The sequence below is a fragment of the Gavia stellata genome, chromosome 1 (genome assembly GCF_030936135.1).
Source record: "Gavia stellata isolate bGavSte3 chromosome 1, bGavSte3.hap2, whole genome shotgun sequence".
Classification (NCBI taxonomy): Eukaryota; Metazoa; Chordata; class Aves; order Gaviiformes; family Gaviidae; genus Gavia; species Gavia stellata.
In genome coordinates, this window is record NC_082594.1 from 65,189,659 (window position 1) to 65,217,149 (window position 27,491).

Below are 27,491 nucleotides of genomic sequence, written 5' to 3' on the forward strand. Positions count from 1 at the left end.
CCACAGTTATTTGATATTCAGCCAACCTGGAAAGTTCATTTTGCTGCCGGCTGTTCACCAAGGATCAGTCACAGAGATAACAGAGGCTTGGGAGCTCTCAGCGGTATTCACTCTTTTGCAAATGAGCAAGTGAGTGAAGAATGTTCTTTTTCTGCATTGCTAGCCAGGAATCTGCTCCACACACTGCTTGTGGTACCTCCTGTTTTCCTCATGCAGTAGGTGTTGCCATGTCCTAAAGAAAGGAAGCAGTTGAATGCCAGGAGGAAAAAAGTTCAGGGCAGGAGAGGATTTTAGTGAAACAAGTCAGAAGTCCTCCATGGAAAGGCCAGAGCCTCAATGAAATCAGATAGCAAAGTGATACCAAAACTGCCTTTCATATTCCATTGATGCTCCTCTGCTTTTGACTAGCGATCTGATGCAGAAGGCTGTGCTGCAGCAGTAATGTCTGCAGGCTCCAGCTGTATTGGGGAGACAGCTGGAACAGCCTTGCTGGCCTTCATGGCCTGAGGTCCTGTCAGTCCAACCCGCAGCCTTATCAGATTTGACCAGCAAAGCAGAGCTGGGCAAGCCTCCCTGAGGCAGAGGAGGCTCGGAGCACGGGCACCTTGAGTCTGTATGGAAGCATGGAAAAGAAAGTTGCCTGACCTTTCTATTACTACTATTTTCCTGAACGTGTGGGCTACTTTTAATCTAAAAGAAAGGAAGGCACGTTTCAAACATATTTAGTAAATTTCATGGAAAAATATCTGAAAAACATTTTTTTCCTACTCAGAAAGAAAAAATTAATAACTCAAGTGATCGACCATTTTGATACTGAAGTTTTCTACGCTTTGTATTTACATAGAAAGTATGTTGCATTCATGTAATGTTTTCTGACCTGACCGTATAAAGCTAAAACATGTAGTTGAAGTTGGGAAAAACGTTCTTTGTAATCAAGTTTGCGTTTTTGTTTGAATACAAAAAAAATCAAACCACCAGAATAAATAATCTTTCCCGACTTTGCCTTGGCTGATCAAAGGCTTTTATGTGTTTTGATACTGTAGTTGCTGTCCTCTACCACACACAATTAATTTTTGCTATTTATGAGCCCAAGAATTACAAAAAAACAGTAGCAGAAAGCATATAAATGCATTTTTAGGCACTATATTGAACTTTCAGCTTAAGAATTACTAGAAGAACCATAATGTGCTGTTAAAAACAAGCATAATGAAAATGTTTGGTAGTACTGATCTTGATCAGTTCCTCAGATGGTACAGTTTGCAGCTGGAGTTATTTAGGTAGGATGGACATCTGCCCTGCAGCGAGCAAATGCAAAGTGCATGTCCTGAGCTCTGGGACTGAGCCACGCCACAAAATACATGCCACAGGTACTACGTTATGGAAACAGAGCTTCTTTAGGATGAAACAGAGTGACCGACATACTAACACAGTTTCAGCACTGCAAATTAGAAATAATTAATGCTTTTGGACCTACTGTAGAAATATGGGCAAGGAGGATGCTTTTATCAAAGCTGGACCGTGATGTCCAGGCTGCAGACATGGGGTGAGGTGCACTGCGATGGTGGAGGTCAGTAACGGTTCAGCTCACGGACTCTTCACCTCCCGTGGCATGTCAAGCACTCTTTGCCCAGTTTTTGAAATCTGTCCAAGCCAGCACCCTTACTCAGCTCTTGAGAAGTCCCAGAGTCAGAATGCAGATGGTATGAAAAACACTGCCAATGTCTTTCCTAGACGATAAATATTTTATTAGTGTGTTCTGCACTCGGAGGAACAGATAGTTCTGGTGTTAGAGGCCAAGGAAGTTTTATTGTGGGAAAGCAGAAAATTCTGCATGTTTTCACAGCTAGCTCTCCAGAAAGAATAAAGTCCTCTGGAATTTCAGTTTTCACTGGAGTTTGTTTCCAAAAAGGAAAATAGAGGAATGATTTTTTTAAAAAGCAAGGTATCTGAATTAATATGGAGAATAAATTAGCATAGTTCATGTGATCTCTCTCAAAACCAAAAACTCAGTCAAAACCATGTCATATCTAAGCATGTACTTGAGTAATACTATTATGGCATTTAATATTTACAAGTAAGCTTATTATTACGAAGTAATGGACAGTGTTGCATTGTGCCATCTCAGTTGCATCCTTTTAGTCACCTGACTAAGTGTAAGGGTCTATTTAAGCAATCTTTAGCCAGGTCTGCAATCCAGCCATCTGTGGATTACACACATACGTTTTGCTGACAAGAGCTTCTGTTATGGATAAAGCCAGAAAGGCAAAGCCTGTGCTGTTCCTAGTTTGTATTTTTTGCATAGAGGTACTCCGCTGGCAGCAGTGTAATTTGACAATGTGATTGCAACAGCAGCCTTTCCTGGCTGAGTTATCCAAGTGATAAGTTACACTTCATCACATCCATCTATGTACAAGATAGCTATGCTTCTAGATTTGATACCTGCTTGTATGCACTGGTTCTTCAGAGGTCCCTGTCTGCCCACATCATTCAGGTAGACTGATGTCTAACCCAACAGAGAATTCAACGCGAGAGAAACCTCTCTGGCAAGAAGCAGTATAGGTCAGAATAAATAGTAGCTCTCCTTACCAAAAAAAAAAAAAAAAAACCAACCCACCCTGCAGAGCCAAACAAACTGCACCAGTTTGAGCCTCCACCCAGAAATCTGGCAATCTAAATTACGCTCTCTTATTGAGCAGTACTTCCCTCCGCAGGAACAATGAATCAAATGAAGCGGCCTAAATAAATAAATCTTTACACTTCCCTGTTCTTTCTACCTCCCAATTAATCATACGTCATTTTGGAAAACCTAAGTAATCCACAGCAGGAGGCAAAACTGCCATCACAGAGTATGTTTGCAGCATCAGACCATCCTCCAGGAGCTGGGGGTGATGGCTGCGGTGTCTTGCCATTTTCCCCTGTCCCCCCAGCCCGCAGGAACCCAGGTCTCTCAGGGGGTGGGCAGCATCTGCAGCAGAACCTGCTCCGGCCCTAATCCCTGCACGTGTTCTGCCGTGCTGAGCTCCACTACGGGTTTTGCCATTAGTCGCTGGTGCCGCTGCTGGCTGTGACTGCTGTGCTGGCAACCAGCTTCCTGACTACTCCCTTCTCTGGTCTCTCCAGCTACTGTGCAGCCATCCCGGCGGTGATTCTGGTCCTTTACAGAAAGTGCAGCGGTGCAGGAATCCACGCAGAGCCCCAGCCATGCAGAACAGGCTTACTGAATTAAGTCTTCTTTCTTTCCTAAAGGAAAAAAAGAAAGGAAGAAATAATCTGTTTGGAATCTTTTTCCCCACGTAGATGCATTTCTCCACTTCTCAGGACCAGAGCGGTTTATTAGGACCACTGTTTAGCCCAGGAAAGTTACCGAAGTTTTTGCAAACATGTTTGTGCATACCATTTTCTGCACTTTTTAACTTTGTTGTTTTTAACACAAAGGCCCAAAATGCTAGAAAATAAATGTTCAATTAAGCCTGATAAAGCCTGCTCTGTTGTTCCCTTCCCTCGCTAACAGATGCCAACAGATGGTGTTCCTTCTCTAGGCTGTGGAGAAGGCTCGCTGTGCACAAGCGTTCTTGGGAAAGGGCTGCTCTTCAGACCATCTGCTTTCACAGGAGAAACTGGCTGAATTGGTCCAAGCTCCCATAGCTGCATGAGGAGTTTTGAGTTCTGAAACGCCTGTTTAGCACTTCCATGACAGGAGTTTCTTAAGTTACTGGTTTTCATGTTCTCATGACACGCTCTCAGGGTTACGCAAGATCCAGAGGTGAGGAATTGCCACCAAACAGATCAAGTTTCTAGCCTGAAAGGAAGTTCTGAAATTACCACAGAAGGCCTGCTGGTACAAGATTTCTGGTACAGTTTTGCAGAGCATCAAATAGTCCAGATAAGCTTCAGATAAGTACTCTCAGTTTTGGGTGCTTATCTTTAACTCCAGATCTTTTTAAGTTTGCCAGTCATGTATTTCAAGTCTGCGTCCTTTAAACAGAGCTTCTCCTAAATGGGATAATTAAAATTTCTTTGTGTCTTCTCAGAGAACCCGTGTGTTCATTTATGATCCTCAGCGGGAAGGCTAAATTAAGCCTGCTGTCATTTGTGGAAGTATTACCAAATGACAATATTTATACTAGATTTATCCATAAGTCCCTATTTCCAGGGGTGGTATGTCCTAGAATAGTGCAAAAAGGATGTTTTTCTTTCCTTTCTATCTTTGAGGCATGAATAATGTGGGCAGACACATCTTTTCGTTAGGATCTCAGAGGACAATCACTGTTGACTAGAAGTTTGCAGACTGAAATACTGTAAAGGTATTTATTTAAATGTCCTTTTAAAAAGTATAAAGAGCAGATAGCAGATCAAAGATCTCATTTTCACCAAAAACAGTTGTGGTTTTTTTTTCTGTCAGTGGATATTTTTTAGCTCATCATTACCTACAGCATTCTTGTCCCCACCACCACCAACCACTCCACCCCTCTTCTGGTATGTAGGCAGCAGTTCCCTCCAGTGCTCTGAAACATAGAGGTATCTCTGTCTTTTCTCTGATTTCCTTCCTTCAAACTGTCCCTTCACATTTCAGTGATGTAAAACAGCCAAGATAAAAAATAGCTGTCTCTTCCCAGGAGGAGACAGGGACGGATGTGCAATTCAGAAGAACAATTCCTTTTTTCCACTGCCTTCCTGGGATGGGGGGTGGTGGGAGTGGGGGGAAGTGAGATGTAAGTTAACCTCCCTTTTGCCAGCTGTGCCAGCTATTCCTAGCAAAATAGACACAGCAAAGCGTGTCAGCACTGTACTGCTCTCCCCCTGAAAGCATAGAATTGTTAAAAAAAGATAAAATAGGAAACAGGGGTGGCTAGTAACTCGTATTTTTGATTAAAATACAAGACTCAAAAATTGTTTGTGTAATGCATCCTATTACTCTTTTAGCATCTGGCATAAACTGATGTCTTCAGTCATGTGAGTCATGTTTCATCTAGGTCCCCTGTTGCTAGAAAAAGATGACAGGAGAGAGACTGTTACCACTGTGGGGTAATAGTCACAGTTGTTGTGGCTTTGTACAAAGACTAGCATACTGGGATTTGGGTCTGTAGGAGTTAAATAATAAATTTGTGTGGAGGATGAGGGTTTCTGCTACTGTGAGATTTTAAGAGTAGCTTTTTACATGATTTGCATATTATTGCTGTGGCTTAATGAGGAAAACACAAGAACTAATGTCTTCTTAGTTACCTAAAGATAACAAAAAACAGAACAAGCAGAAAAATGTTACTCATTTGCCATGGGATCCTAGCTCACATAGTAGCAGGAATTCACAGCCAAGGACAACACACTTTATGATGGTGATGAAGTTCTCCAGTATGCAACAAGAGGCTCAGTTTCTATGATTAAGGGATATGGTTGGATTTAGTGGGACAACTGAGTTCAGACCATTCAGGTTATTTGCAATGGGAGATAGTTTTGGGGGATGAGTGAGAAGAAGCAGGGCATCAGAAAATCACAAGAATTTCTGGGAAATTTGTTACTATAGATACCCTTTCTCCATAAGGGGTTTTATTACTACCATACCAAGGTCTTCAAGGATTGTTTTTGTCATGCCTGTATTCTTAGTATCTTGCCTAGCTGCATCAGTGGTGACCTAGACTCCAAAATCTGGCTTGCATATAATACAGAAGCACATGAACACTAGTAGGAAGAACCACTCTCCTAAGCTACTAAGGCCACTGTTCTGCATAAGAGTGGACAGCAGGAATCACTAATGCCACAAAATAAGGGTTAATGTTAGTGTGACTGTTACCTACTTTAGGAAGTTCTCCAAATGATCCGGTTTTCTACAGAAAGGAGAGAGCTTGTGTGTGCATATGGAGGATAATGGGCAGCAGTCAAAAAAGTCTGGGGAAATTGAAATATTATGCTTGAGTTATCAGAAATAACTGCAGAATAAATATTCTGAATAGACTGTGTGAACAGTTGGTGCCATGAAAACTGGGAGCTGTAGAGAAACGGTCCAACTGTGCTAAAAGATTGTACTTCATCAGCAAAACTGAAACTGAAACAAAGGTAGTGGCTGATCTGGGATCTCCTGCTACTGAGAAACAGTTGCCTGAGTGGAACGCAGTTCATCAGAAGAAACAGAAAAGTAAGGAAAAAAAGCCAGAAGAAAAACTGTTATACTTCACAGCTGGAAAACGAATTACAGTTGCGTGTGTGTAAGTACACACTAAGGAAATAAAAAGGATGAGGTTTGGAGTAAATGCCTCCAAGACTTGTTTTAGCTTCTTTCCAATTCAGTTAAACAGGTTCCAGGATCTGATCTGACAACTAGGGAAACCCTCTTCTTACCTTTCAGGATACAAAAGGGAAGAGATTTCAAACTAAGCAATATAAACACAGTGTGGGAATTTTCTGGGGACCATTGCTCATCTCATTAAACGGAGAAATGAGGTTCTAGTTATGCAGCTTGCAGGCGCTGAACAATCAGTGCTCAGCCTCTCAAATGCGTGCTTAGTGAGATCCATCTGTGAACAGCAGCTGTTGCTGACAAAGTGTGATAGGACTCAAAACCTCATTACTGATCCAGCATGTGTCAGTACTGTTACCTTTTCATAAATAAGACCTGCCTTTCAAAGACCAAGTGGAGTAATTTATTAGAGGCTGGAAAAAAAGAACACAGAAGGAAAGATCTAGTGAAGAGGCAGCAATGAAGCTATTTTACTGTGCTTTCAGCAGTTCAAGCATTGAGTCTCTTTTATAAAAGTAAATGGTGAGAGAGGATTCTGCTAAGAGGGGAGGAATAGCAGAGTTCTTCCAGAAACTTACTGCGTTTGAGATCTATCGTGCTCACAAAATATAGTGTAGATACTGACTTTTCCACGATGAGGGAAAAGAAAGACAAGACAAATATGTGATTTTTCTGTTACCTTCTGATGCCTGAAAATGAAGCTGTGGCTTTGTGTGGGGAGAGCAGAGGGCCCCTGGAGAACAGCCTTCACAATGGTTGATTGTGGTAATGATTCACTAGAGTCCTAATTCCTCAGTCTACATGTGGAGAGCTGTTTTCCTCTACCAGGCTTTGGAGTTTAGCGGAGTCTTGCATCTTATGTCAGGAAAAGCCACTGGGTTTTTGTGTTTCAGAGCTTAGAGAGACCTGATCGCTGCCCTGATAAGCTGATACCTGCCCAAGACATAGACAGTCTCATTACTGGTCTCTAATCTGAAGATCTGTTCCAAGCAGAGGCATGAGATATGTTCTGTGAAGTTTCAGGGACGCAAACGAGATAGAGCTTGGATTTTTTTTTTGGAGCAGTATTCTGACCCTTTAACATGAACATTGCAGTTCCAGGTTATTTCCACACCATTGCTGATAAAGTATTTCTAAGATCACACAGAATCACAGAATCACTAAGGTTGGAAAAGACTTGTAAGATCATCAAGTCCAACCATCAACCCAACACCACCATGCCCACTAAACCATGTCCCACAATGCCACGTCCACATGTTCCTTGAACACCTCCAGTGATGGTGACTCCACCACCTCCCTGGACAGCCTGGTCCAATGCTTCACCACTCTCTCAGTAAAGAAGTTTTTCCTAATATCCACCATAAACCTCCCCTGGCGCAAATTGAGGCCATTTCCTCTTGTCCTATCACTTGTCACTTGGGAGAAGAGACCAACACCCACCTCTCTGCAACCCCCTTTCAGGTAGATGCAGAGAGAGATAAGGTCTCCCCTCAGCCTCCTCTTCTCCAGAATAAACAACCCCAGTTCCCTCAGCTGCTCCTCATAAGACTTGTGCCCCAGACCCCTCACCAGCTTCATTGCCCTTCCCTGGACACGCTCCCGCACCTCAATGTCCTTCTTGAAGTGGGGGGCACCTCAAAACTGAATACAGTACTCGAGGTGCGGCCTCACCAGTGCCGAGTACAGGGGCATGATCACTTCCCTAGTCCTGCTGGCCACATTATTTCTGATACAGGCCAGGATGCCGTTGGCCTTCTTGGCCACCTGGGCACACTGCTGGCTCATTTTAAAGCTGGCTGTCAGTCAACACCCCCAGGTCCTTTTCTGCAGGGCAGCTTTCCAGCCACTCGTCCCCAAGCCTGTAGCGTTGCATGGGGTTGTTGTGGCCGAAGTGTAGAACCCGGCACTTGGCCTTATTGAACTTCATCCGGTTGGCCTGGGCCCATCGATCCAGCCTGTCCAGATCCCTCTGCAGAGCCTTCCTACCCTTGAGCAGATCAACACTCCCACCCAACTTGGTGTCATATGCAAACTTACTGGGGGAGCACTCAACCCCCTCATCCAGATCATCGATAAATATATTAAACAAGACCAGCCCCAAAACTGAGCCCTGAGGGACTCCACTTGTGACCGGCCGCCAACTGGATTTGACTCCATTCACCACAAATCTCTGGGCTCAGACATCCAGCCAGTTTTTTACCCACGAGTCGCCACCTTCTCCAGGAGAATACTGTGGGAGACAGTGTCGAAGGCTTTACTAAAGTCCAGGTAGACAATATCCACAGCCTTTTCCTCATCCACTGGGCGGGTCACCTGGTCATAGAAGGAGATCAAGTTGCTCAAGCAGGACCTGCCTTTCATGAACCCGTGCTGGCTGGGCCTGATCCTGTGGTTGTCCTGCACGTGCCCTGTGAGCGCCCTCAAGATGAACCTCTCCGTAATCTTCCCCGGCACCGAGGTCAGGCTGACAGGCCTGTAGTTCCCCGGATCCTCCTTCCGGCCCTTCTTGTAGATGGGCGTCACACTGGCAAGCCTCCAGTCATCCAGGACCTCCCTCGTTAACCAGGACTGTTGATAAATGATGGAGAGTGGCTTGGCAAGCTCTTCTGCCAGCTCCCTCAGTACTCTTGGGTGGATCCCATCAGGCCCCATAGACTTGCCCATTCTTGGGCTTTGGGCATTCTGTTTCAAAATCAGCATTTTGAACTGACATCACCGATGAGGAGTTTCATAGAAGGCTGCTTATGGCAAAGCTGAATACATACATTCAGTCTGCTGGTTGCCTCTGCTGGATTTCTAATTCATAGTTATTCTTCCTGAGTTAGGTGGGGTGTTCAGCTTTTACAGGAAAAGTGTTCTGAATAAAGCATCAGTTACCTTTGAGCTTGATGAGCACTGCGAGGCCTGTTCTACCTCTTCTAAGAGTCAAGCCCATCTCATTTGTGATACAGTGAACTAACTATAGGTGTATTCCTTACTTTATTCTTGTCTGTTTTCTACGCCAGGGCATGAACATTTCCACATTTTTGTAGATCTATTTGCAAAAAGACAAGCATATAATGAGAAAGGATGTGAAAGAGAAGCCAAATGACATCACTTAAGTCAGTTTAAAGAAGCTTGATATGTGGTTGTTTATCATCTCAGTATGTTAGTTGTTTGTACTGTGATAAGAGCATTTTTGGTGTGGAGACTGAGCCACAAGACTTACTGCAGCAATGCAGACAGTGTTTGTCTGTTGGTTAGGGAAGGGCACTGGAAGGCAGGAAGGTCTTGGGTCCTAGACCAAGCCGAACCAGTGACTCATCGTGCAACTCTGGGAAAGTGCATTCAACTCAGTTCTGCAACACTGCAGAAATCAGCCCAGCTGCCAAACTGAACCAAAGCAGGTTGTAAGACACAAGTCGGTGGCACATACGGGAAAGATGAGCCCTTTCTTATTCTGGGTAAATGCAAATTCTACATTATCTTCTTCTGAGCCAATGTTTCACCACGTGGCTGTGGTAGTATTCTTGTATAGTCAATTGGATATTTTGAAAGAAATTGAACCTCTCCCCAAAAAGCCCTTGCCACCCTTCCCTTAAAATTTATGGAGAAGTGGGTGTGAAGGATGAAAAAACAGCCAAAGAAAAAAATGGCTGTTATTTATTTTTTAGTATCAAGGAGAAATTAATTTGGCCTTTCCAGGTTTCAGATTTTGACATCTACAGATTGAAAATACACAAAATAAGCATTATGTTGAGCTATAGATTTTCTCACCTGAGTAGGTAAGTGACTAAACCAGCTTTTTGGTAGAAGTGGGAATTGAAATACATCATGTAAGTTTTAAGAGCATGAATTATAATGCTTATCCAGTTTTAATTTTTCAGGTGTTTCTTAGGTGCATTGGGACATCTCATTTGCAAAATAAATAAATAAAATCAAAATAATAAAAAATAAATAAAAAGTATTTTAAAAGGAGCTTTTGCAGGTCCTTTCTCTTCTCTTTTGAGAAAATATATTAAGACATTTTGCTAATCAAAAGTATATGGGTGAGAAAGGACATTATCACTAATAGTTGACTATCAGCTTTTATATCCACAAGGAAGAGATCGATCTTTTTTCTGAACACCTTTTTCTGTGTTTTAGATTGCCTGCCTTGACCCCGATGCAAATAGCAAAACTTTCACAGAGGTCTGCATGTAGTCCTGATATATGAGATCCTCTAACATACCTTCTTTATCTGGTATACCCCCTATAAAAATCTGCTTTACTCAAGGCTTTTACCAGTGGCAACACTGATCAACTCGGAGCAGAGAGGAGAAGGCTCAGGGAGGAGGTTAAGTTCTGAAATCTAAACTGCAAAGTGAAATGGGTCAGTAAGAAAGCTAGTTCTCATGGGCTTTTTCTTGACTGAAATAGAGAGGAAATGGTGGGTGTTGCATCTGACCAAGCAGTTAGCAGTAAACACTTGATCATCAAATGCAGTTCTTTTTCCAGTTTCCAAATCTCTTATCCATTCTTCTTACTTTTAAGGAAATACCAGTCCAGTCCCAAGAAGCAGTTCTGAAAAATTGCATAGCAAATTTCCACATTTAATATTTCCAGTACAGTCATTTGTCTAACAGCCAACTCTGAAAACTGAGCCAGGGCTGTAAGAGTTATACTGAATTAGACTTACCCATCAGCATGTATGATAAAAGCAGTGTCAGTCAATCTGTGCCATCACGGATAAACCTGTGCAAATCCATTCCTTTCAAATCATGCCCTCAGTGACAGCTCCATACTTCCAGTTCTTGGTATGTATTTCTAATTGCAATTTAGTAAATAATTCTGCATGAAGAACTTAACTCAGCTCTCTTTCTCTCTCTGCTGTATTTGATTCTGTAGGCATAACAGGATTAAAAAAGGCCATTAGAAACTGTCACCAACCTCACCCCTCCCAAGGATGAAAAAAACCCCTCCCAGGATCTCTGAATGCATAAGAACTAGGTCAGCAGGTTACAGCTGTAAACAGCTATTCTTCAGAGGAAAACTAACTGACTAATTCAATTTATAAATGCAGTTCATACACAATCAAGAGTTTTTAAATAATTATAGAAATCATGAAACTGGGATAAAATCTCAGTGGTTATGCTTACATTTCAGGAAACCCTGGCACCGTTGCACTGCACTGAACAAATATAGAAAATACAGCCATGCAAACAGCTGTATGGCTGGTTTCTATCAGTCCTTTCCCCACGAGCAGGGCTAATGCAATTGCACTGCTGCTGGTTCAAAAGTAAAAATCTTTCCTACATTGGCAGGTTGGTTTCTTCTTAGTGTACTAGGTGCAGATGAGTTTTCAGAAATACTGGATGCATATCTGAAGTATAATTTAGCAACTTTTAAGGTTTACCAATCACTAAGAATAATATGTTCTTAAGTAAGTTTCCTGAGTCTGCCAATTTACGTAGGTGAGTAAACTAGACAGGTCAAATAACTGGCGTGGTTTATAAATAGACTAAAAAAAAATCTCCATATATAGAATAGTATCCAGACTTTCTATTGTTTGAAGCAAATGATATCATTATTTGGATGTCTTTCCAGAACTGAAAATGACTAGACTTCTGAAACTAAAAGTAGTTAAATATAGAAATTGCTACTTTAATGAGTGGATGCTGTGTTTCATTATTATGCTTCTAGCATGTGAACAAATGCCTTTCTGTTCTTAGGGATGGGAAGGGGGATTTTGTTGCAGTAATATAAGATATTGGACAAAAGCCAAATTCAGATTAAGGGCTGACAGTGTCTTTATTTCCTTTATGGAAAATATTTTTGATCCACTGTGCAGTGTAACTACACATATGAGGTGATAACACTGTCCATTAACTCATGCCTTGCATAAGCCTTTACACTTGTGCACATCAAATATAAAATGCACAGTGGTTTGTATCAAATAAAATAATAGAATAAAAATTAAAAGAGAAACAAACTGTGCCTTTCAGTGTAGCTTGTCATGACAGACTCCCTAACAAGTGATTACATCTACTTTTCCAAGTCAAAGTGCTTTCTTCATCACTGATAACTAGAAAACACTTCTTCTGACTCCTGCAATACTACTTTTTAAAACCACCTAAGTAGCTTCTGTGGAGATACATTCAATTTCTAGGGATGGGGTGTTGGGAATAAGGGCTCATGTTAAGATGACCCAGCACTCTTACTCTGAAGACCACCATCCTTTTAGATGAGAAATGCCGTGTTGGATGCTAGATGAGAGTCTATTGTCTCATGAGAAAAGATAATAGACTAAAATATTATGCAACTCTAAAAGCATGCATTTGCAAAGGTGGAATCAAGTTTAACAAGTTACCAAAACAAATTTTAACTTAACAATCCAGATTTTCCTTCAGCTACTTCTGCATCTTCTACCTTTCTCTCAGATTTAGCTAAAAATTCCCATTTGAACAAAGAGTCAGTTGATACGAAGTCACCAAAATTTAGGCATCTACATATTCACAAGGTGTCTGAGTTCTCATTATAATCAGGGAAGCCAGTGGGCTTGCCTTAACTAATAGTAATATTTAATGTATGTACCTTTGCTTACCTTTATTAATGCGTTTCCAGCTTCCAACTCTTACTAGACTCATATCTGTGGGGCTTTTTTCTGCAAGCAAACCTGATTCTTAAGTTGGTAAAACTGAAAATGGAGTGCCCATGAGCAACACTTTTATTGTCCTTCTGTAATCACTGTGGGCCATAGGTGTCAGCTGATGACCATGTAACACCCCTTTGTAAGATGTAAGAGATATTTTCAACCATGGCTGCACACTCTTCAAAGAGCTTAGTTTGCCTGTAGCATCATCTCTGTCTTGCTAGCACATGTTCAAGCCTTAGTTGATGATTAAAACAAAAATTGTCATTCCTTTATGCACCTAACTCACCTGTCTCAAATAGAGAAGTGCCAGAGGACATAGTTCTTCCTCCTTTGGATGCAATTTTGTTCTAGGAAAAGCCCTCTGCATCTTAACCCTTCTTTATTAGCTCCTGAGAGCTGGAGCACATTCATGCAGAGACCCGTGGCTGCTTTTTAGGATTCCCTTTCCCATGGCACTACAGATTCTTCAAAAATAAGCAGGAGTGATGAATTTTTCAATAGTGGTGACTATTTTTTATTGTTGGACATTTTAAAATGTTTTAACTGGATTTTCCCATCTTATATTCTACTCCCTTTCTTAGGATAACATATATCTCTGAGGGAAAAAAAGGCAAAATGCAGCTGAATCGAACTTCATTACCTGTAAAATATGAGGCCCCCATACACTGACTTCTTGGCAGAAAACTATGTCATGTCATACGCTGTTTGCTCAGAAGTGTGTTGTTTGCAAACAACCTCATGTTGGGCAAGTGGGCAAGACCCGTGGACAGTTATTCAAATATCTGTACTGTATATTTAGGCAGCTTTTAAGATTTACTCTCTGACTGAGCCACTTAAAGACCTTACTTTTTTTTTCTTAATGCCTACTGTATCACAGCAGCTCCTTCTGGATTCCATCTGGTTTGCTGGGTAAATAGGTGTTTGGATGAAAGCTACAAAATTAGAAATGCTTTTATGAAAATGTGTCGGGTAGGTTCACACTGTATCATGTCTGGCTTCTGCAGTTGTTACAAGGCAGTGTCTCAAGACTGCGACAGGAGAACTTTTTCATTTGAAGAGGAGATGGTAAATAGTACCTCAAATAAAGGGAATGCGTGGAGCTGTGAATTTTCACTTTGAAATGAAACTATGCAGCCTTCAAATCAAGGCCGCGTGCCAGAAAGTTCGTATAATCAAGAGCCACAAGCCAGCCCATAAGAGGAAAGTCTTTTACAGCTTAACTTCTGAGAGGTACAGAATTCATGTTTCCCATTGCTGGCTTCAACATACTTGCTGAGAGACACTTGAGAAGACAAGTTTCTGTCTGTTGGGGTCTTCTCAGCATCAGAGACTTTGTATTCTCTTGCCCTTCCTTCCCTCACCCCAAACATCGAGCACAGGCATCCCAGTCTCTGGGAGCAGTGCTACTTTTGGATACTCCTCCTCTGCTGACATTCCCATGCCCATCAGGACTCAGAACCAAAGCAAGCTGCTTGCTTGCTTGGTGACCTGCCTCCCAGTTTTTTCTGTCCACCCCATCATAAGAGGGAGTTGGCATTTGAAACTCCACACCAATCGATAATTCAGAATTGATTTTCACAAGCACTGCTGTTCTCATTGCATTGGGAAGACTGCATTAGGCAGCTGTTAAGAGACCAGCTTTTTCTTAGTATAGCTGGTAAGTCTCTTCGTGTTCCTCCTGGGACCAGTTTCCTCCTCCAGATTTTTTCTCATTGAAGGATGTGTAAATACATGGCTCCCTCTACTTTTGGTGGGAAGTGTAAACATTCATATGATATTGAGGTCACGCACTAAATTACTCCAGTTGCCATGTATCCAGTCTAGAAAAGGTTCCGGCTCGCATTCAAATATGAAAGAAAGAATTATTTCTCAGCAAAATAATTCTCAGAGCACTTGGAGAGAGGATCCACACCCACATCTTTTCCTTCCTCTCTGAATGTGCCAATTTATCTCTCCCTTTCCCTCGCCAATTAAGGTCTTCACAGTGGTCTTACTGTGGGGCTCTAGTAGCTGCTGGATTGCAAGCAGGCAGTTTCAGATGGATGGTTCCTTCTTTGGCATTGTAACTCTGGGGACAGAGCGTTTTCCAGATCAAGCCTGATGCTGGGCAATCCAGGCCTCCCCTGCTGATAGTGCTCTCCATGCTTGCTTTGAATGGTGGTTTATAGATGTTTCTAGAGAAGTAAGTTTGGCATGCAGGCAACAAATGTTTTCAACTCTTCAAGGACTAAAATGCTGCTTTTGAGCAAATACAACTGTTCGGTTACATTTGAAACCAGTGAAGCTCCTCTTAGTCTGGTTCATCAACAGCAGGAGTACCCCATCATACTCCTACTTTACTTTTTTCTCCTTTCTTTCAAAGGAAGCACAATATTAAAGTTTCTAAGTCAGGGCCTTATAAACCAAACTTGAAATTAATGTGAGTTTCGACAGCTGAAGGTCAAACGTGGAAACAGAGAACCATACTGGAGGTGTGGGCTGTGCTGGTCTCCCTGGCAGTGACACAGAGGGCTGCCTCACAGGTGTGCCAGGAGTCCCCTTGGGACTTCCAGGCTGCAGTCTCATGTGAAGCACCCGAATGTGCTCCTGGGTGCCACACTGCAGAAGCATGAGATATGTCAGCACCCCCAGTAGTAGTTCAGCTTTTCAGCAAGCTCCCAGACCTTCTAAAACCTCTCTTGGTGGAACTTAGCTGGCTTGGAGGGACCGCTGCAATTGATGGAGAGAACAGAGTGGGGCTTGTCAGGTCAGAAGTTAATGGCACAACTGCAACCTCTAAAACTTTATCAAAGAAAATGTCAGTGTGCAGAGTCTTTTGATTCCAGGTTGCAATATTTTTATTATGATTTCCGTAATTTTTTTTGAGCTGCATGTAAGGAAATGGCTTATATTTCCTGGTGTTTCTGTACTCATAGAACTGTACTTTGAGGTCTGTCCTCTGGTTGCCTTTGTTCTTTGTCAGAATACCAACCCTTGAAGTGAAGGTACTTGAATGGGCACGCAGAGATAATGATTACACAAACATGACCAAGATTAGTAATAAATAAATAATTAATGTGCAGAAAAGTTTAAAGAGAATTGCCTGTATGTTTCTCACTTTTTTAAGAGTTGGGCTGAAAGAAACTGCATTTAAGTCAGAAGCAGAACTCTATGAATTCTCAAAAGAGAAGTTGTCTTTTGTTGGCTGAAGATGTACTAGCATAAGTAATATTGGTTTGGGACAAAAAAATTATGAGAAAGCAAGAAGGCAAAAAAAAGGTTTTGTGTTGGGATGCCCACATTTTATACTTGCTATTTCACATACATAAAAATGAGAAGGTGTTTACACTAGGCAAATATACAAGCTTTGCAAACATAGATGGCACTTACTTACATGTTTTCTCTTGCTTGTGTTTAAGTAGTGTTCACGTTCCTCGAACCATCGATCTTATATTCATTCCAGCACAGTGACCCAACAATGTTAAAAGGGGAGTTGGAAAAGCCCCTCTTCTCCCTTTCTGTTTATTGCTTTCCTCATTCCCTTTCTCCATCCATTCCAGCCTAGTTCGCAGCCTTCTGGTTAAAGCTTTCCCAGGGGCAGGTGTGTGTTTGATTTTCTCCGTCAGAGAACTGCAATTAGGTCTCCCATTTCCTAAGGGACTGTGCTGACTGTTGCGCTATTGTGTGCAATGAAGGGTGCAGAGTAAAGCTGCTCCGCTCAGTCCTCCTCTATCCCATCATTGTCTCCAGCTCTATTTTAAAAATAAAGGAGCTGTAACCACATTTTCCAGTAGGTCAGGCTCCATCAGCTAGACATACTCATATGGGCCCTGTGGAGATATCTAAGCTGGTAAATAAAAGAGGGCAGAGAGTGAATCGCAGATATTCATCTGTTCTGGACTGCTCTGTCCTGGTGTCTGCAAGGCCAGCCTGCTCTAGAGATGCCTCGCTCTGAACACTGTGGACCTAGGTGGATCTGTGCCACTTGCCCACAGAGCTGGGGGTCTGTCTCCAGCCCTTCATGTGTGGTAGTTTCTGCCTGGTTTTCAGATCCCAGAGTGAGTTGGCTGGAACACAACGTGGCTGGGGTGGCACGTATTTGTATGCGTGACCAGAAGCAAAACTGCCCTTCTGCTGGCAGGAGGAGGAGGAGATGGGCAGTGAGTTTTGGTGCCTCCAGGATGAAGTGGAAGCTTTGTAGAGGGGTCTTACTCCACAAATCCAACTCTCCCCCTTGAGACTGGAGATGCCAGACGTAACTTACAATGTTTGCTGATTAAAGAACACACTCTAAGAACCTAGCAATATTTTAATTGGCTAAGTAACACACCACTGTTATTAATAGTATTAATTCAGAACTACATCACTGCAAGAAACATTGAATTACAGTTCTATTGCTTATTGTTAGTATTAGTGTTCATACAAAATTACTGTAAAGAAATCTTATAAATCGCACAAAAGGGCTATTGAGTAGCAATTCTGTTGCCTTTCCTCCTGTAATTGGTATTCAGGTGTAAGCCTATCCTTCCTTACAAGTTTATCCCTTCTTACTCCACCCTCCCACAGCAAGTCTTCCAGGGACATGCCTGGTGGAGAGGCCTGTGGGCTCTCCCAAGGGGGATCCCAGTGGGCTTATGCCCACTGGTCAGCATCACCACTGCCTGCAGCTGTCCCTGCTCTTGCTCTTAGCTCTCACCATCTTCGTTCTTCACCTAATTGAATACCCTGTTCCTCTGTTTTTTTCCCCCCACCACCTTTTTACCACCCTTGCACCTCCTTTTCTCTGCCTGTACTCCTCCCAAATAAACAACCTACTCCTAGTTACTTTTTTCTTATTGGTCCCAATTTTATTATACTCAAAAGTTGGTGTTTCTGACACTATTACCTAGGCAAGTTTACCCTTACAGTTGGCTAAATGAGACAGCTTTGCCTCCAAAGGGTGCCTTCTGACCCTGTGGTTCATGTTGGTTACATTTCTTTTATATTACATATTTTTGGACAGAATTATCATACTTTAGCCTTGACTTCCCAACCTAATTCTAATTAAGCAATACCTCGCCTTACACACAGAGCTTGCATACCACTGCAATGGTATAAGCTGTTTTGTGCTTGCACCATATGTCTGCTTTTAAATAGTTTTCCTCACACTTGGTGTTCCCATCAGAGGCCACAGCTAGCTTTGAGAATGAGATCTGGACACTTAGTGTAGGATTTATCTCACCTGAAACTGAATACCTGCGCTGTAGACACATCTCAACTAGTTACCCTAGGCTACCTTTCTAATCCCCTCACCCTTCTAGGATGGGGTTTATCTCAGACGTCTGAAATAGTTCTGATGAGATTCTCTGAATGGTCTGTAATAGCAGGCCAAATGTTCTGCCTATATCACAGAAATCTTAAATTGGATTATATAAACCCCATTTCTAGACTCTGCCTAGACTCTGGACATTTTAGTAATTAGTGGAATTCAGGATGATCCAAAACATAAGCAAGACCTGGAACTGAAGGTTTTCTCAGCAGACGACTTCAGAGTTGGGGCCGTTGCCACTCTTCCAGTTTGGTTGCACAGATCCTGGAATATCATTCTGCTGCAAACACAGTTTTCACCATTTAACTGCACATGGAGCAGATCAGGAGATTCATCTCCCTGTCCTTAGACTTCTACAGTGGGTGGATGTCTCCAGGTAAGTTAGTCACTTCCACCCACCTTTACAGTTAAGAGAGAGCAGTAGGCACTTTCTGGGAGAGATGCAGCTGAGCAGTTTAGGTACCAGTATCAAGATGGGGTGAATTGTATCCTAGGACGGACTGTACGCCTCACTGACCAAAAAGGTATTCCAGGCACCTGTATCAGATCAAGACAACTACACTAGGATGTCACCATTGGTGTTATTTTCCCAGAAATCTGTTTTCCTCAGGAAATAAATACTTGCGGTACTTTAAAACTACATTGTCCATCGCTAAATTTTAAACTGGGCTTTTTGCATACTAATTACTGACTGATACATGTCCATTTGATTTCCCTTCATCTCAGTTGTGTGCCCATATGTATAATTGTTTTTGACAAAGTTTTACAAGGATCCTTAACAGATTTGTTTCTTAACATTCAAAAACTTCTAAATCAGAATGTTTTATACTGTAACTTCCCAGTAACGTCAGATTAAATGATAGCGCAATGGTCTGTCTTCAAGAAATTATAAACATTCATAGATAATGAAGTAGGAAATGCTACATGTGACTAAAAGCTCCCAGAGTCGTCCTGCTAGCAGTCAAAAAGTGAAAAAGTGAAAATTAAGCAATGAGGAGAGGCCAAGTGTAATCCAGAAGAGATATATTAATGCTGGTCTCAAATGTTTTCCCATTATGTTCCCTGCCTTTGGAGAATTCTTCCAGATTTTCCTCTTCATTATCTAAAGAATCTATGTGCATAGAAGGACATAAAATGAGAAAATTAAAAAAAAAGCTTCCTAAAATTGTGGAAGAAAACAATTGTGTCCCTACATTAGCTGCTGGTATTGTTACAGCATGCAAATTAAAATGTTGGATGGTGGATAGTACACAAACAATAGACCTTGAACTTCCAATAGAAATAAGTATTAGCAGCCTCCTTTTTTTTTTCCACACGTGCACAAATATCTTTCCGTAGTTCTGATTCATACTCTATTTTCTCCTTAGCAACAGTTTACCAAATTTAGAGTCACTCTGCTAATTAAGAAAGAAATAAACTTATTGTTCTCCTTGTTGTTTTCTCAGCAGGCGTAATTGAAAAATCACATGATAAAATTACTGCATCTGTCAGTCTGTTACTGTTAGGCTGGGATATGCTGCATTTACAGCTCCAACCAAAACAGCTCTCTAAAATTTCAGAGTTGATTCTTATTGATGGCTGCACTGCTTAGTACGCTGCTCCTTAATGAAGACCTGCATCCTGCAGAGGAAGATGTTCACACAGGCCGTACATCTGCATGGTGTCCATAAAAATAAATAGAACTATTCTTAATTTCCAAAAAGGGGTTGAGGGGGAAACTGTGAAATGAAGAATACTGAGCCAGAGATGCACATTTCATCTGCAAATAGCTTAATAAGAAAAAACCACGGTGATAGTGAGTTTGTGACCATCAAGACATTTAACTTAAAGACAGACCAACCTGAGCAGGCTACCGGGGTTTATAAAACTGTCTTTGCTTATTATTTCCTCTACACAATAGTCTAAACATAAAGCAGCATTCATAACATGACGTAGAGCACTGTTACATCCATGAAATAATTTCCTGAATCAAACACCTAACATTTAAATAGCTCAGGGCATGGTTTCAGTTCTATGGACCTGTTTTATCAGTATGAAAAGCCTACTTGTTTCATTATATGTGAGAATTAAATAGCAAGCTGAAAGAAAAGTATTTTAATATATAAAAATAGTTACAGTACAGACATGAACCCTCTCATGACAAGTGTAAGAACTTGTTTTGGGAACTTTGTATTACTGTTTCCCATAAGATTGAGAGCCTGTTGTACAAATATGACCAAAGGAGGACTTAGGCAATGCCTGGTACCTGCTCCATACCTTTTATTCATTTGGCTCCCAGGGAGAAATCCAAAGCCTGAAGCTGTGTTTTCTCGGTCGTGTAACAGCAGGAGTGGGTTCCTGAGAAATGTGGCCCAACAACCCCAAGTGCTGAGTAGGGGATTGCTTAGAGCTACATGAAAAATGCTAAGCATGGCAGTGTTGGTCCCTCTCTGTGTTTTAGCTCCTTGAGTCATAGCCTGAGGCAGAAACGGCAGCATCACTGCCTTTTTAAGCAACAGCACAGCAGTTGAGAGCACCTATCTTGTTTTGGAGGCTTGTTTATATCCATGTCATCCCCCTTCCAAGAGATGACATGCTCAAGCTATGAAGGAGGGAGGAAGGATGAAGGGACCATTTGTCCCTGCCACAGTGCAACAAAGGATTCAGCGTTCTTCCAGCCAGGAGGGGAGCAAGCGACATGGAGCCTGGCTCTGTACCCTACAGCTGGGGTGCTTTGAGGTTTTTATCTAAGGAGCAGTGCACGTGAAAATTAGCAGCCGCCCTGAATGAGGGGCTGTGGCTCCAAGACATCCTTCCTGTAGCCACTAGACTTCAGTCCTTCTCTCTTTTTCTTCTGGCTCTATTAATTATTTGCTGTGGGACAAACCAGGTTCAGAAACAGTGACGAGAAATCCCTTTCTCCTTTCCGATGGGGCACTTTCATCAGTTCAAAACCCTGGGCTTAGGTGGGCCGCAGGCTGGTCTTCACAGTATTCCTAATTATTAAGTTACAGTTATCGAAGTCACACCACAGCATGCACAGCATCTCTGCTGTTCAAGTTTCTGAACAAGAGTGACTGTGGCTGCTGCGTTTCGTGCAGGCAGTGTGTGCTAGGTGTAATCTGAGCTGGCCTGCCTGTTAAAGTCCATCCAAGGATTTGCATGGAGTGGTGCGTATTTTGTGATCCATATATTTGCAGCCCAGGCCAAGGTGGTTCTGGACAGGCAGGAGAGATGTAACTGCAGCCATCTACTTAATCTAGGCCTGACTTCTAGGTCACAGTGGTTGGTTGCTGGCAAGTTTTAGGTGCCTCCAGAATAGGCAACCATTGAAGAGAGGGTAGGAGTTTGGCTTATGGTTTTGAACATGATACCTACATCTTCCTTTATGTCCACCCATAAATGTTTTAAAATATAGCAACGATTTAGAGCATGCATAGAAGGATGTGCTGCGTTGTGACCTAGGACTTAGTCCATGTCCCTGAAGAATCCAAACAGCTGCGTTTCTGTGATGCGATATCTGTTGCATGTGTCAAAAAGATGTGTGAGATACTTGCTCAGCATGGAGCTGCAATGTTTTGAAAATGTGGAGGGAAATTAATAGAGCAACATTATATTTCTTGATGCTGATCTCCAAGAATCGGAGAGCCACTCACGGCTGCTTCTAAGCACAGATTAAAGAGGTTTCAACTGGAATTCATAGATCTGATCCTGGTTTTTGCTTGGGCAAGTTCCCAGCGAGTCTGCTAATCAAAGCTTATTGTCCTGTGCCAGGTATTGTAGCTGATACCTTTTAACAATTTGGTTTATGTGTGTTCTGGTTTGCAGGGCGGGAAGACTTACACGGGACCATGTGGAGGAAGAGACTGCAGTGGAGGATGTCAGTGTTTCCCTGAAAAAGGAAGCCGTGTAAGTAACATTTTTTCCTGTAAAACGCTCTTGATGGTACTAGTTCAACGCTGTTTGCTATAGGTGGACTTGCATCAGACTGCTAAAAATATTCAAAGTTATTCTTTTTCAGGAAAAAGTTATTATTGTTTCATCTTACTTCCTCAAGAGCTTGTAGATTTGAAGAAATAATTTGTTATGAAATATAGCATGTTCTTCTCTCAAAGATCAGGGCCAAGGGACCTGATGGCCCTGACAAGCTGATCAGATCAGAATCCTAGGGACGCTATGTGCTAGAGCGTCACTGGATTATGTGACAGTGCTACATGAATATGGACAAAATCACTCAGTAACATTCTTGAAGTCTTTCTAACAAAATGGTATCTGATGAATAGATACCTCACGCTTGTGATTTTCATTAAAGCAGAAGGGATCCAGGCCTGCAAAACCTGAAAACCCTGCTGGAAGGGAACTGCTTGGGACTTCTGGTGTTAGGTTGTTGCTGGTACTCTGTTCTTTGTTTTGGGGAGTAGTGCGGAATGAGGCAGAGGAAGGGAGACAGGGTGGAGGGGATTAGCCACCTGCCGCAAAGAGCTCTGAGAAATAGGGCAGTTCCTATCCTGTATGGCTTGGAGCCCTGGCTGGCAGGCTCCTTCTGTACAGCTTGGTCTTCTGCAGCTGAGACGGTGACTCAGCCTTTTCCATCCACCCATCTCTAAGAATAGGTCAGGCAAGAGATGCGACAGCAGGTCATATGCTCTTTCTGCTATCACAAACCTCATAAGGTTTTTTAGTTCTCTGCCTTCCCTCCACACAGCAGACCATCAGTTCCCATTCCCATTGCATTCCTCAAGCTTGACTCCACGTCTGAGTGGAGAAAGAGGTGGTAGGAAAGTCATAGTGTAGGTGGGAGGCAAGGAACAGTCTTGTTTACAGCAGAAGTCCTGATGTCTCCATGGAAGTCAGATGATCCTTGGGTTACCATGCCATGAGGACTGTAATGGTTATAATACCATCCCCTGACCATGATCTGTTCACAGTCTGCTTTCCATTACAATAATCTAATGGCAAACTGATGAAGCTGAGGACAAACAAGCCCTCCCCCGAGACACAGCTTCTGGTGGGGCTCCCTCCAGCTGTCACTGCCTTATCCTCATCATCCAGCACATGAAGTTTGGCAAATGCCTCCAGCCACTTCCCTCTAAGGGCACTGAAAGACAAAAACCAGTGCCATATGAAACAGCTTCAAGTATGATATTTCTATGTCTTTTTTTCAGTGTCTTTTTTTTTTGGTTCTGAAAGCAAAGCATGGATGTACTTGTTCTCCACTGGAGTTCATGAAAAAACTACCAGCTTTTGTGACTGAAATATTTTTCATGTTCCTTGTTGACTGAATAACCCTTAATTTCAAGTTGCCAAGTGTGCAAGAGACAAAGTAATTGCATAGGTTAGAAAAGCTGAAAATGTTAAATTACCAAAGTAGAGAATCAGTCAGGTGCCACTGAGGAGAAGCTCCTTGTGAGTTGCTTAATATCTAGATTGGAAGAGAAGGGCAGATTTTATGTGCTCGCTCACCACTCTCACTCTTTGATTTATCTCAGAGAAGTAAGTAACCCCAGTAACTAATCACACCGGCCTCCCTTTAAATAGACACTAAAAAAGAGAAAAGGAGAATGTTACAAAATGTAAATTATATTTTGCTACTGTGGTTAATTGTGCAAGATGTGAAGGAGTATTGGGGAAAGTGATTTAAAGAATTTTATACCACTGCAAAAATTGTATTTTAATGCTCTGAAATGATATACCTCATTCTGAGTCAGCATACAGTGCGTGTATTTTGTGTCTGCTGGTCTCTTCAGATGTCACAACCTCTGTTAAACATCTGGTTTAAGGAACAAGATTGGCCTTTAGAGACTAGTCAAATTTGGCATAGCTTCTGGTCTCATGCTAATCCTCAATGGGAATATTTATTTTCACAAAACTTCTGTATAATCTGGCACGACACACATTTTCTGTTTGAGGTGACTCATTACACGTACAATAGACGTATTGCGTGTTTGCACTTGTAAGAGTGCCGGAGGCAGTCTGTCAGAGCCTGCTTCTGCAATGATTGTCCATCTCGGGTGCCACAGAGCTGTCACTTGCAGGGCACCTGGAACTCAGGTGGGAACAGTGCTGAGAGGGTCTGCAGCCAGCTGTCTGCCCTACCATCCCCTGAAAAGTCACCTTCTGTTCATGACAGGTCTCTCAAAACCAGGCAAACAAAAGCACTTTGTTTGGATTGCTGCTACTGAATGCACATTAGAAGCTGTTGAATGAAGTAAATTTGTTGGAGTGGTAAATACAGTTGCAAACTATGAAAGTAGAAAAGGTCTGAAAAAATGGCTACTTTTTATTTATATGTCCTTCGGTTACAGTCTTAAGGTACAGCATTTGAATAAAGATGCTTCTCTATTTGTTATCTTAATCCAACAGCTTTTGTGTTAAAAAAAGTGTTTTTTACAAAATATGCCCACTGATACCTTCTGGGGACTCTCTGCTAGAGGCAGAGAGGCACTGTCTGTCTCAATGTATAAGGATTCAGCCAGGCTTTGGTGATTTGTGCCAGGTCTCCAGATGCAGGACAGCTGGAAGCCCTGTGCTTCTGTCTACACTGCTTTTTGTTAGGGTCTGATAAGGTTAGGCACAGAGGCACAGGAAAGTTGACTCAAGTTTCATACAGGCAGTTTCCAGGGACAAAAGGCCACCTAGCACCAATTAGTGCATACACCTAGCAGGTCTGCCAGAAAGAGGTATGTGTTTTTAGTTTCCCCTCCACTCTTTTTTGGCTGGGCTCGGCCCTGCAACTTACCCTGGGCTCAGACTCAGCTTGACGAAATCCAGTGTGGACAGGAAAATGAAACAGCAGAAGTGTCATCTGCCCATTGTGGTGGTGGGGGAGCTGCTGCAGCAAGGCAAAGGCAGCAGCTAACCCGCAACCTCCTGCCTCTCATCAGAGCTGCTCACAGGAACGTGAGGACACCTGTGAAAGGCACTTTCTGGCTCATTCGCAGGAGGAAAACAGGTCTAATTCAAACGTTCAGAGAATCACAGGACATTGCTGATAACCATGTTTGCAATTCACAGCAGTTGCTCAGAGAAGTTTCTCTAAAGGAAAGTCTTTCTTGGGCCACACATGATCCCCTTGAAGTTCCCACCTCCTGTGTCGCTTTCGAGTTCGCATCTTCGGAGGAAAAATAGTAAAGGGAACTTCTTCCATAAGCCAGGTTTTTTCTAGTGTCTAATGACACTCTAGTCTTTATTATTCTTCACTGCAGCCTAGTTATTTTACTTTAAACCTAGGTGCGTATTTGCTGTTGGCTGGATACGAATATGAAGTCTATCTAACCATACCTCACGACTAATCAGGTGGTTGGAGCTGGGGCTGCAGGAGCCAAGCTTGGGGATCAGCTTCACCCTCATCTCCCCTTCTCACAGCTGGCAAAATGCTCAGTCGAGTTCCAGCAAGAATCAAGGCTCCTGCAGGAGTGTCCAAATCCACACAAAACGAAACCACGATGTAAGCCTCAGTGGAGGGCACAGGGTGAAAAGGGAGAGGAAAGACAACAGACTCATCCTCTCCCTAAGCTACATGTGGAGAAAATACTGTAAGGAGTACCCAGGTGCCTGGGTAAGAGGGAAAGGAGAAAAGGGAAGCACTGATATGTTACTGAAATTCTGTTTTGAATGAAATGGAAACCCTGGACTAAAGGAAAAAAAAAAAAAAACCAGACTAAAAACTTCTGGTTTCTTTCTTTTTCCTCTAGATTTTTATTGCAGCTCCTAAAATTTAGAGATTTAAAGTTCTTTGCAAACCATATATTGATCAGAGTACAATATATGCATCTTTAAAATTTGTTAATCATTAATGCGCTTACGTAGGAAACAATAACTCCTTTCAGTACAATGGCCAACTGTTTGACCTATTGAAGTTCATAATCAACCTCACTTCATAATCAACCTGGAAGGCTTTGTAGAAAGTGGAAGTGAGTAGAAATCTTTTTGATTTTTCTATAGAGTGAGAAAATGTACTCTATTGAAATCTTGCTTTGTACTTTCTGTCTGAGTCAAGCATCTAACAGTGCTCGAGCCATTTAGCATTGTTTTTGCAAGGGGCTGGAATAATGGAAACTGTGAAGTGAAAGAGACAGCTTTGTGTCCCCCCATAAAGGCCAGTTTTTGGGAATGTCTAAACATTCCTTTTTAACCAAGACTGGCATGAGGGTTCACTATAACTCCTTTACAGATATCTGTTATATTGCTTTTGCTAATGCAATGGCCAAGAGTAAGCTATCACCAGTTCACCTATAATCATTTCCGTCTGCTTTTGCGTTCTTTACAGTTGTGAAATCTAGTGTCTGATCTTTACTTACAGGCATTTTCCATAGAAGTTTAAATCTTAACACACAGACTAGATCTAGAAGATGTTTTTCTTCATAATTAAAGTCAACAAAATACAACACTTAAATATTCTAAAGTCAATTCTATTCTTATATCTTAGGGAAATGTTTAAATCCAATCAAATCATTTTATTAACTGTTAGCGTAATTCTTGAACATCACAATTAATTGGCTCCTAAGCTGGTATAATGGCAGTAACTCCTTTGTAACTCTCAGTTAGTCTAAGTTGATATATCTGATGAAATCTGGTATTTTACTCTGTTTTTACAAAATAAGAACGTAAGAAGTGTCTTCCCAAATCAGACCAGTAGTTCATCTAGCCCACTACTCTGTCCCCAACAGTGGCAGTAGGAGATGCTATTCAGGGGGAGCGCAGAGGTTCTGGCAACTTTCTGCAGTCCATTTCCCTTGTAGCCAAGATCACCCTATTAGAGACATGATGTATTTATATGTTCCTTCAGTGTCTGTGTTTATCCCTGAATTTGCCTAATCCTTTTTTGAAGCTGCGGTAACTTTGTGTCTTCACAACCTCTTGTGGCACCAAGGACAACTTCACTACTCAAATGATATAAAATTACTGTCTGACCTGTTCTAAGCCAATCTCCCTCTGGTTTCATCAAGTACACCCTATTTCTAGTACTATAAGAACTGGAAAGGAGCATTTTTGCTTTTACCTTATTCACTACTTCCCCAATTTTGTAAAACTCAGTCACATTCCCTTTCGGCTTTCTCCTGTCCAAAAGAAGAGTTGCAGCCTTTTTAGGTTCTCTTGTGAAGGCAACACTCCAACCCTTAGTCCTTTTATTCTTCTCTCTCTTCTGTGTGAGACCAGACTGTAAACAGGATTATGGGTGCACCAAGGTCTTACTTAGCAGCAAATTAACACCCTCTTTTCTTCTCAATACCATGCCTGATGCCCCCCAACACTGAAGCCTGTCTGCCCACCCAGTTTGGTGAGGTCCTTCTGGATATCCCAGCGTGGGAGATCACCAGATCTCCCCATCTCCCATCACCAGCATGGCATTTAACAACTTGAGAGAGGTTAGTATCATC

General features: G+C 42.1%; 1 protein-coding gene across 1 annotated transcript in view; it reads left to right on the plus strand.

Moving 5' to 3' along the window:
• The window catches only part of COL4A2 (collagen type IV alpha 2 chain), a 145,975-nt gene that overhangs the window by 21,696 nt on the left and 96,788 nt on the right, over window positions 1-27,491 (plus strand). The window contains exon 4 of the mRNA XM_059827104.1: window positions 21,940-22,020. Within this exon, the coding sequence (XP_059683087.1) occupies window positions 21,940-22,020 (81 nt within the window). The remainder of the gene's footprint in view (window positions 1-21,939; window positions 22,021-27,491) is intronic.